Source organism: Arachis stenosperma, chromosome 1 (assembly GCF_014773155.1).
Source record: "Arachis stenosperma cultivar V10309 chromosome 1, arast.V10309.gnm1.PFL2, whole genome shotgun sequence".
NCBI lineage: Eukaryota > Viridiplantae > Streptophyta > Magnoliopsida > Fabales > Fabaceae > Arachis > Arachis stenosperma.
In genome coordinates this window covers 129,082,813-129,093,688 of record NC_080377.1, presented here as the reverse complement: position 1 = coordinate 129,093,688, position 10,876 = coordinate 129,082,813, and the positions used below count along the sequence as shown (strand labels likewise).

General features: G+C 34.5%; 2 protein-coding genes across 2 annotated transcripts; both read left to right on the top strand.

Moving 5' to 3' along the window:
• The first annotated feature begins 1,682 nt into the window (after nucleotides 1–1,682).
• Nucleotides 1,683–6,646, top strand: LOC130947319 (NADH-cytochrome b5 reductase-like protein). Its single transcript, XM_057875990.1, has 13 exons — nucleotides 1,683–1,994; nucleotides 2,225–2,267; nucleotides 2,484–2,559; nucleotides 2,662–2,721; nucleotides 2,820–2,870; nucleotides 3,527–3,581; nucleotides 3,677–3,747; nucleotides 3,833–3,884; nucleotides 4,057–4,134; nucleotides 4,938–5,027; nucleotides 5,120–5,233; nucleotides 6,083–6,151; nucleotides 6,243–6,646. Exons 1-13 carry the CDS (start codon nucleotides 1,803–1,805, stop codon nucleotides 6,297–6,299), a joined length of 1,008 nt encoding a protein of 335 aa, XP_057731973.1. The 5' UTR covers nucleotides 1,683–1,802; the 3' UTR covers nucleotides 6,300–6,646.
• Nucleotides 6,647–7,657: 1,011 nt separating this feature from the next.
• Nucleotides 7,658–10,664, top strand: LOC130962246 (zinc finger CCCH domain-containing protein 32-like). The gene is made up of 3 exons (XM_057888406.1): nucleotides 7,658–7,820; nucleotides 8,214–8,324; nucleotides 8,952–10,664. Exons 1-3 carry the CDS (start codon nucleotides 7,749–7,751, stop codon nucleotides 10,368–10,370), a joined length of 1,602 nt encoding a protein of 533 aa, XP_057744389.1. The 5' UTR covers nucleotides 7,658–7,748; the 3' UTR covers nucleotides 10,371–10,664.
• Nucleotides 10,665–10,876: the final 212 nt, after the last annotated feature.

Below are 10,876 nucleotides of genomic sequence, written 5' to 3'. Positions count from 1 at the left end.
TACATTTATTGTTTAAGTTATTTTTAAAGTGTATTTTATATCTCATCATGTATTATATATGAGTAATTGATTTACGAATTAATTTTTTATATATACATGACGTAATGGTATTTTAAATAGCCTATGTTAAGTCTATTAATTAAAATGATTCAAGCAGTCCAATAAACATATAATCTCAAATAAAATTATTTAGGAGAAAAGACTTTTAAACTCATTTAAAATAGTATTAGTTTAACTTTTAAAAAAATATTTTAAAAATTATTTTCCGATTTTTTAAAAAATTATTGAATACTTTTTTTTTAAACTTTCAAATTTTCAAAAAGGAAAACTAAATAGTTAGCTTTCTAAGTCAACAAAAAAGGGTTAGGTTTTTCAAACTTGTCTACAACTCTACATAAGTCCAAAAATTTTTTATTTTAATAAATAAATTAATTATAACTCGACTCTTATTCATTAATGGAAATCATTCAACTAATAAATTCATTAATTTCGATAATATTTTTTAAATTATTTATTTAAGTAATATTATAATTAATTTATTTATTAAAAAAAAATCCTAAGTGCAACGAGCATTTCTCATTTATTTTTTTGATTTTATAAGATTGAAGAAGAGGTTTCACCTAAGACTTTTCAACAAGAATTGAGAATATGCGATGTATATGAGCTTGTATATTTATTATCATTTTGAAAAGTTTTTTCATCCGATGAGAATGATGTCCAAGTGGGTCATTAACCTACCAGAAAAATCAACTTAAAAATAAGTTAAAATCATGCCTGAATTGACAAGGAGTTGTTAGGAATCATATGGAAGATACCAAATATCATCAATATATCAATATCGAATTTTTTAATGTAGTACAGGTTGAGATGTTGAACAATTCGCTTTCAAATTTACACATACTTTTTTTCATGTAAAATATTATACTCTCCTCATGATCATACAAATCACTTCATATATTAATATAAGTCTAAATACATCTAAACTGTATGTTAGATTTTAACGAATAATATACTAACAACTATAAAAATAAAAAAAAATAGTCGAGTCAAATATAACAAATACATAATCGATTATAATTACAGATTCTCTTCCTTCTTAAGTAATAGTCTCAATCTAAATATTGAATATGAAAAAATCAGTGTTGGGAGAGTCATGTCTATTATGCAAAATGTCAAATATTCAACTATAATTGTCACCAAGTAAAAACCAACACATAGTTTTTGCTTTTTTTTAATAAAAGTCAAATAAAATATTTTTTCTTACATAAATAGAAGATAATTAAGAAACTACATGAATGTGATTTTGTAGTTCATTATTTGGTATTTTAATCAAGAGATTAGGAATTTGAATTCTACTTTATTATTGATTAATAAATTACTGCATACAAAAACAAAATTCACACATTTTCAGTTCGATAAATTAATGATTAATCCATCGCAAATCAGAGCTCTATTTAAAGACTTGCTGTTGACTAATGGATTGTTACATATACAAGGCGGGATTCGAACTCTCAACACTTGCTTAATCGGATGAGTAAGCTCATCATTCGACAAGTTGGTTAATCTTTTACCTTTTATATTAAAAAACAAACACAATTTGGAATCAAAGCCCGTGTTTGATTTTTGTTTTGGTAACGTTGAAGCCCACAAGACAAAAAGAGAACGAAGCCCACGTTCTGGAATCTGCAGCAGGTTGCTGTAAGAGAAGCTAGAGTGAGTGAGTGACAGTGTTAAACCCTTCTCACTCCAAGAATCTTGTTCCTTCCTTCATTCCTTCGATCTCCATTCTCCAATCTCTGAAAATGGAAGTTTTACTCAAGAGGTTTCTCAGGGCCACGCCTATCGCATTCGCCAATGCTTTCAACGCCCAATCCAAGTCCTCTTCCTCCTCCTCCTCTTACTCTTCCGCCAAATTCCGCCTACCATATGCTGCTGTCGCCGCCGGCGTCTCCGGCGGACTCTCCTGCTTCTACTTTCTCTCCTCTCCTAACCTTGTACGCTGCCTCTCGTTCTTAATTCTCATTTTGCTTTTATCATCTTCCCTTTGACTATTCTCTGATCCAATCCAGCTTCGCGTTCATTTGATTATTCGATCTATTGATTTACACTGTCCTTTAAATAAAAATTATTATTGTTTCTTCTTTGATATGAGTTATGATCGTTTGCTTTATGCTCATCCTTAGTGATGAAAATGTTGGTAATAAAGTTGTGTTTATATTTGCAGGTTCATTCAGAGCAGGCTGAAGAAGGGGAAATAAAAAATATTGGTGAGTTTATATTTCCCTCTCTCCTTCACTTCCCAGCTTCAGAGAAAGTTTTAATCTGTAACTGTGCAGATCAATTGTTTTTGAAGATATTATTTCTTTACCATTTGATCTGAATTATCGTTTTAGGAGTGTACTGTGACTTTTGCTTCCCAACCAATGCATGAGAAATAAGATTCGGGGTTTTATATATATATTATTTTTTTTTTGTCTTTTCAGCACTTAATCCAGATAAATGGGTTGAATTTAAGTTGCAAGATACTGCCAGAGTCAGTCACAATACCCAGCTATTCAGGTATATGCGCTAACACTTCAACAGATGTGATAATATATCTATATAACTTCTCACCAAAATGTTTGTATTAATATGATTATGTCTCTTTCCTGTGTTTGACAGGTTTTCGTTTGATTCCACTAAAAAGTTGGGTTTGGATATTGCTTCCTGCATTCTTACAAGGTTCATAGATTGTTGATAATTTATTATTGCTATTGATATAAATAAAATTAGGTTTCGGCCATATATAATGTGTATTGAATGTATATTTATTACCACAGAGCTCCATTGGGACAGGATGCTGAAGGGAAACCGAAATATGTGATACGTCCGTAAGTTTCCTGCTGAGACAATAATTACATTTCATCCACAGATCTTTCTATATTGTGGCTCCTGATGATGTAGCATTCCGGACATGTTCAGTATAAAACATTCGCAATTTTTCTTATATTAAATATCAGTGCTTGAATTTTGTGTTTCATTTTCGTACTTGTTTTTCTTTCTGCCACTGATAGCCTTAGTAATAGTATGATTAGTTGAAAAGGTTTTCTAGAATGCCTGTTAAAGGCTCTCTTAAGACATAACTGAAGCATTATTAATGATGAATGCCTTTGAAAATCATTCAGATGGCATGCACTTTTCCACTTATGTTATTGAACTAAAAATTTTTTGCATAGCTAGCAGCATAGTATATAAATTAATAAATTGAGATTTGACAGCACTATATTCTATTTTCTATCTTATAAGATACTTCTCCTTTTCTCAAGTAAAACTAAAGAATTTATCAAAATATACCTGTTATTTACAAATATTGGGTGAAGGGATACAGTGGGGTTCCTAAATTGGAAAGTTCAGGAAAGAATAAAATACTAAAGCTTTCCACCCAATGCAAGATCATATGGTAGAACTTAGATAAGAATTATTTCTTGCTTGCTATTGATATTCCATAGAGGTCAGTTTAAGAAAGTGGTTGTGTTGCAATCTTCAGGTATACTCCTATATCAGATCCAGAAGCCAAGGGATATTTTGATTTGTTAATCAAGGTATGTTAGCATGGGCTTTACTTGTAGCATCCATAGATCATCTAGTGGGTCAGTTCTGAGGATCATTTATGTATGTACTTTCCAATATGTTGAAGGTGTATCCTGAAGGAAAAATGAGTCAGCATTTTGCAAGCTTGAAACCAGGGGATGTTGTTGAAGTTAAAGGGTATGTCATTTGCAATAACAATTCAAGGTTTGCAGAACACTTTTCATACTTGAACATTCTATAACGAAGGCATTGTTGATTTCAGGCCCATTGAAAAGCTTAGATATACCCCTAATATGAAGAAGCATATAGGCATGGTAAGCTTCTTCGATAAATGCATACCTTGTTGCATCTCACTTTTTGGTTCAATATATTTCATTTACATTTTATGACATGAATGCATAAACTATTAGAATCTCTCATTTTTCTCTCCACAGTACACCTATTTGATTTCTGATTTTCTTCTGTACTTTTTAATGCTCTGCACAGATTGCTGGTGGCTCAGGAATTACTCCAATGCTTCAGGTAATTGAGGCGATATTGAAGAATCCTGATGACAAAACTAAGGTAGGTGTTAAACCTTGTGTTTTCCAGTGATGTACAACTAGTCTCTTCCTGCTCTTTTATTTATGTTATAGAGTAAAGTGACAATTAGATCCTTGAAAATGTTGACCTTGGACTAATTAGTTCTTGAAGAAAAAAAAGTATCAATTAGGTCCTCCAAAATAGCAAATGGTGGACATGTATGTCCTTCTGTCAATGAATAGTGCAAAACAAAACCGAATTGTCCATGTATTTCATTATTTACAATGGTGCATGTCTCGTTATTGTCACATGAGCCGAAAAACGATGTAATTTTGGACAATGAAGCATTTATTATCTTTTGAGTTTTCATATACCTTTTATTAGCTGCTCTTTATTTATCACAAATCCTATCAAAACAAGTGAAGTTTCGTTCCAAAAATTGTTATCTACATGACTATCTTTTATAGATAGATATGTCAGAGTAATTAACAGTATATATAAACATCACCACTAAGTTTTAGTTGATGAATTGATAGAAGGATATCATGTTTTACTATCTTGGAGGACCAAATTGGTACTTTTTTTTCTTTAGGGACTAATTAGTTTGAAGTCGAAATCTTCAAAGATGTAATTGTCACTTTACTCTATGTTATAAATAGATAAATTATGAACACATTTTTTGGTTTCTGGTCTATTGAAATGGTTCTGTGAGTGCCATTCATATTGGTGAATGTACATTAGGTCGTTTTTCTTATACGAATGAGATATGGTTAATTTATTTCTTTTATCAATATATTCATGGTAAATATGAGAATATCTCAGATTATAGTGGCTTTTCACTGCAGATATCATTGCTGTATGCTAATGTGTCCCCAGATGACATACTGCTTAAACAGAAGCTTGATGTTCTAGCTGCAACCCACCCTAACTTAAAGGTAAAATGATCTTTTTTAGCAAATTTACTATTGGTAATCATTCAGCCATGACTGTTATTTAATTAGTTTAAAACTTTTAACGAATTTTGCAGATATTCTACACAGTTGATAATCCAACAAAAAATTGGAGGGGAGGCTCAGGTTTAATATCAGAGGATATGGTTGTGAAAGGTTTACCTGCTCCTGCTGACGATACTCTAATACTTGTGAGTTTCACTTTTGCACCTTAAACCGACATAGCATTAAAGGAACTCTGTGTTTGACCTTAATTGATGGCTCGTTGCATTGAAACAGTTTGGACCTCCAGGGAAATCAACTCTCTCTTTCTCTTTTGGTTACTCCTATAGAATGTGAAGCAAGATGATGCTTTAATTTTAATATGAATCAACCTTACAAGTACCTTCTAACACATCACATTTGAGCACAATGATAATAAAAATGGGAATTACCGCCTTTATTCAACATATACCCACTCATGCATTTTTGGTTAGTGTGCCTTGGACAATCCTTAGAATTGCCCATGCAAGAATTATTTGAATGAAAATGGAGGCTATAATCAGCCTTGAATCTTGATAGAATTTCACCTACAATAAAGCAGTCTCCAGAGGAACTTGGTTCCACTTGAGCCCGGGCTCTTGGAATTGCAGAAGTCAGACTTATTTCCTTTCTTAACCCTTCTCTTTAACATATTAACAGCTCCTTCAATTCCATGACAAATTTTGGCCCATTACTCATCATTTTTCCTCTGCTAAGTTTTGAATACTATCAACTGTCTCAAGAATTACTGATTACTTTGACTAGTTACTTTCTCCTAGACAACACTTCTTCATGATTTATGAGTGTAATTACAATGTTGTTTTGAACATTTAGGACAATAGGAGTCTTTACGTTGCAAAAACATTCTGCTTTTCATATTGATGTTCACATTTTTGGTTCATTAGTGTTTATATGGTTTAGGTCACTGGTCATGGTGGCGATGGTTGGTGTGGAGTTTCATTATTATTACAATATATATGAAGTTAATACCCAACCTTTTTCTGCCTCCTGCATTTTAGGTGTGTGGTCCCCCTGGGATGATGAAACACGTATCTGGTGAGAAGGCCAAAGATTGGACACAAGGAGAGGTATCAATTTCTGTTTGTGATGCATGTTTCTGACTTTTTTTTACTGAGTCCATATGATATACCTTACGGTTGATTACTTGATTTATTGCAGGTTTCTGGTTTACTCAAAGAAGCTGGATACACTGAACAAATGGTTTACAAATTCTGAATAACTGTAGGAATTATTTTCTAGCATCTGAAGCATGCTTGGCAAGCCCCAATTTGCTGTGTAATCTGTATGCCAAAATGGTTTCTTCTGGGAGAGGGCTACAGGTCAAAGTTCGAACATGCAATAAATCTAGAGTAGCAGAGGGTAGAGATTTGTTTTTTTTTCCCCATCGTAATTCTCAATTTTGCGAGTATTTAAAATCGCAGGTGTTTAGAATGAATGTCAATAAAGGGTCTCAACAGAACTACAGTAATACAGTTCTTTCAGCTCAATGAGAGTAAAACTACCAATGAATAAGTACATTTCTGTATACAATTATAATAATACTGTAACATTTTGTTTGAGTAGCGTTCTTCGTTTTACAGTTACAAGAATTGGAGATCATAAATTGCCTTTTACTAAATGACTATCAATAACAAAAAGAAACAAAAACTTGTTCGTTAGAGATAATCTTCTGTAAATGAAGATGTGAAGATCGAATCTCGAATGTAAAAGGCTGATCAATTCTTCAGAATTATGATTAAGTGGAGGAGACACTGAAGTTATCAGTCACGTACTCGTTGTTGCCATTTAAACCTTGAGTTTAATTTTGATGCATTAAAATGTTTTATACAGTTGTGTAATTACAATTATTTTCTTGGATGATCATTTATGATTAATATAAATGGTAATTATTTTTGTTAATGTAGGCGTTATGTAATTTAGATGCACGGTTTTACACTGGACAATGCATCAAAATTAAATTCACGGTTTTACACTGGACAATGCATCAAAATTAAATTTTTAAATCTTTTCTTTAGTTTATCTGTTTAAAGAATGAACAGGGAACATTTTTCTAAAGTTTTAAAAAAATCTGAAAAATTCACATTATAATAGAAAACTGCCACTTCGATTTTCCGTTACTTAAAAATTAAAAAAAAGGTACTAAGCTCCATTTAAGGGTTTGTGACTGGTCAATAGATTACTGTATGTACAAAACGGGATTCGAATCCCTAACACTTAGCGAACTAATGAACTAACTACTAGACCAATCCAAGTTGGTTTGATATGTCCATATATCTTTGGCATAACCACCTTCCATGTAATTATGTGAAGTTGCATCTGACATCAGCAGAACCCACCCAAATCAAACCATCTATTACACTTTCTTCTGTATTTAGGTCGTGGATCTGTCGGAAGATGGGCCCACATGTGGCCCAATGTAAGCCCGAAGATTTGTTTGACGGAGCCCAATAATAAGCCCAGAGAAGCGAAGTCGATGGTGGTGTGTTTGTCTTTCTCGCTCCGTCACTCGCTATCATCAACAACATTACTACATTGCATTACATCATCATCGTCATCATCCTCCTATGTGCGATGGATCTCTTCTCCCTCCAAAACTTGGAATGTCGATGAAACTCTGATCCCATTCTCCTCCTTCTTCTTCCTTCTCCGTGTTTTCTTTTGACTATGGACGAAGCTTCGTTGATGCGCAACACCGATTGCGTTTATTTCTTGGCATCTCCCCTCACTTGCAAGAAGGTCCGTTCCATTCCACTCTTCTCATTCCTCCTAACCCTATTTTCCCCTTTCTCCGCTTCCCTTCCATTGCTCTTGCATTGCGTCATTTCCTTCCATTTCTGCTCCTCCCTCTCTCACTCTCTCCAATTATGCGTTTTCCCTAACCCTACCGTAACAATATGGAAAAACAAAACAAAACTGCACTTTACGTAACACTTGCTTTTCGGTTCATTTTCACAATGTTCGTTGTTATTCCTCTTTATTAACCTTCTGTTTATAGTAATAATTGTCGATTTGTTTAAATGCGAGGAAGGATTTGTAGCACTACTCATTTGATGCGTTTTGCAATGCTGTATGTGTTTGTTTATGGTTGTGGTGTCATTCGTGCTCATTTTGTTTGTGTTGCTTTTGCAGGGAGCTGAATGCGAGTATCGGCATAATGAGATTGCGAGGCTTAACCCTAGGGATTGCTGGTACTGGTTATCTGGCAGTTGCCTTAATCCAACATGTGCTTTCAGGCACCCTGTATGTTTCCACCATTTGTTGCTTTTTGTTATTTTATTTCGACTTGTTTCCCGCAAGCTACCTTTGGTCTTAAACTTAAACTTAATGCGTGTGTATGAAATGCTTGAAACTGGTATCCTTTCCAATTTGATTTGCAATTGTTTTGTTCCTTTGTTGGCTTCTGTTGTTGAAGTAATAGTTGTTTTTGTATTGAATCGGTCTATTCCTATCTCATTAAAGTATACACAGAGACATGGTTGAATATGGTTGAAGCTAGCTTGTACTAACACAGCAAGCTCAAACATTGTTGTAAGTAGTTTGTGATGTGAGGTTGCAGATCAAAGACTCAGTATTGATGTTATATGGAATGTATAAAATTTTCAATAGGCAAATATAAAAAATGTTCATCCTTTAATCCTTTGAAATGACTGTGTAATGTAAATTGCAAGGAAGGAAGTAATTTTTATCTCCATTAGAGTATTCAACCTCAGCTTGCATAATCCGTCTCTTTTTTGCTTCTTTGATACTGTTGTTGGTTTCCTTGAATCAGTGGAGTTTTTTATTTTTTATTTTTTTATTTTTTAAATGTGATCAGGGCTCATTTGTTACTGTTTGTTTTGCTTCAACTAATTCCTTTTGTTTTCCCAGCCATTGGATGGCCAGACTGGAGTTTCATCTGAGCCAACACAGTCTGCTGTGCCTGCAAATAAGACAATGGTTCCCTGTTATTTTTTCTTCAATGGATATTGCAATAAAGGCGACAGATGCTCATTTTTGCATGGGCATGATGAGAGCCATTTCACTGTAAAGCCTGTAAAGAATGACAAGGGAGGCACTGATCCACCCAACCTAGAGAATAAGGTGTTGTCAGGAACTGCCCCATCAACAACTGAAACTCATTCGAACCCATCGTTAACTGCCCCAAAGGCTTTGCCCACTTTCAAGCCTCCACCTAAGGAAGATCTTCAACTATCCTTACCAAAAAATGTTAAACAGCAAGGTGATTTCCCTACATATGTTAAACAGCAAGGTGATTCCCCTACATATGCTGTTGAGTATGAAGAAGCTACAGTTGCAGGGTCGGAGTCTCCGTATCCAGAAGGAAGATTTGTTGATAACATCTCTCAACGATGCAGTGAGCAGGGTTCAGAGGAGCAAGTAAATGGTCACATTGAGCCTGATGAACGTTGGGAATCATCATCCCCTGGATTTGATGTTCTTGTTCATGATGAATCGGCAAACTTGGGCTATGAGGAGGATCCTGAATATCTTCCTGATGGGGAACATGAGGAACTGAATGAACAATACTTGGGGTATGAATTTGAAAACCCAGTTGAGTATGATAATATGTGCCGCAAAGCTGACATCCTGTATGAACAAGAAATGTATGATGATTATAGACGTTTAGATAGAGATCTTACTCGTGCTAATGGCAGAAGAGTTTGTGATTGTTCCAGTGATATAATCTTAGATTCTATGTTGACTAGGAAAAGGATTCAGATGAGTGATATAGCTACCTGTGACGGGAAGTTAGATCTACGAGACCATCTGAGAAGACGAAGGGAAAGTAGTGGTCCACCTGATGCAAGTTTCATCAGACGACATGAATCCTCTTCTTTGATGGTTCGAAACCGGGAAAGGCATCAAAGGCATTACAATGAACAGAGACCAAGGGGAAGATTGTCATCGCAAGTGGGAATTACCACTATAGACCCCATTGGAGAGGTTGAAACTCTTTCAATTGCTAACAAGCCAAGGTTATCTAGGAATTCCCAGCAGCATTGGCCAAGGAAGCATTATAGAGAAAAGCCATCTAAACGCCAGTTTCATTCATCCAATGACTCCAGGAGACCAGTTTTCAAGCAAAGGAGATTTGTTCACGAGTCCTCTACATTTTCAGGACCCAAGAGCCTTGCAGAAATTAGAGAAGAGAAGAAAAAGGCTGCAGGAAGTTTTCACTGCAAAAGCACATCACCTGATTTTCAGGACCCCAAACCTCTTAGTGAAATTCTCAAGGGCAAAAGGAGTGTGGACGGAGTTGGAGATGTCAATGTCTGCAGCAACTGAATTTTGAGTTCAAAGTAATGGTTTCGAGAGACTAATAATTTTCAACGTAGATAAAACTAGATAAGATGGGGTGGAGGAATTGGGTTTTTGCCGCTGGTAGTTGCTGATACTTTTGGATAACCAGTGTTTGACTAGTAAAGATAAACGTTGTTGGTTGAGTTTGTTGCTTTTGTCAAAGGCATATCTACCGAGTGGATTACCGTTTTTCATGAATTTTGACTCTGACTGCCCTACCTGTTTCTCTTGTACAAAGCTGCATATTCACCTATTCAGCAAGTATTAAGTAGTTTTTAGACTCGCTTAAAATTTTGATAGATATCTATAATGTATACAATTATAATAATTCTACTGATTTATATAAACCAATTATACTAATCATAAAATAGGCCTAAGAATTGGTATATAGATGCAAAGAAATTGCAAACATCGAGAGAATAATTTCTACCCCTCGGTTTTGGTCAACTACAGCAATCATGTAATTTCATGTTTCATTTTTATATTGTATA

Bases quoted from the DNA above. Each gene is read 5' to 3' on its own strand.
- LOC130962246 (XM_057888406.1), top strand. From the start codon at position 7,749: ATGGACGAAGCTTCGTTGATGCGCAACACCGATTGCGTTTATTTCTTG. The intron at 7,821-8,213 runs GTCCGTTCCATT...TTGCTTTTGCAG, and splicing joins CTCCCCTCACTTGCAAGAAG to GGAGCTGAATGCGAGTATCG. The intron at 8,325-8,951 runs GTATGTTTCCAC...TTGTTTTCCCAG, and splicing joins CATGTGCTTTCAGGCACCCT to CCATTGGATGGCCAGACTGG.
- LOC130947319 (XM_057875990.1), top strand. From the start codon at position 1,803: ATGGAAGTTTTACTCAAGAGGTTTCTCAGGGCCACGCCTATCGCATTC. The intron at 2,722-2,819 runs GTTCATAGATTG...TTATTACCACAG, and splicing joins GCTTCCTGCATTCTTACAAG to AGCTCCATTGGGACAGGATG. The intron at 3,885-4,056 runs GTAAGCTTCTTC...TGCTCTGCACAG, and splicing joins TGAAGAAGCATATAGGCATG to ATTGCTGGTGGCTCAGGAAT.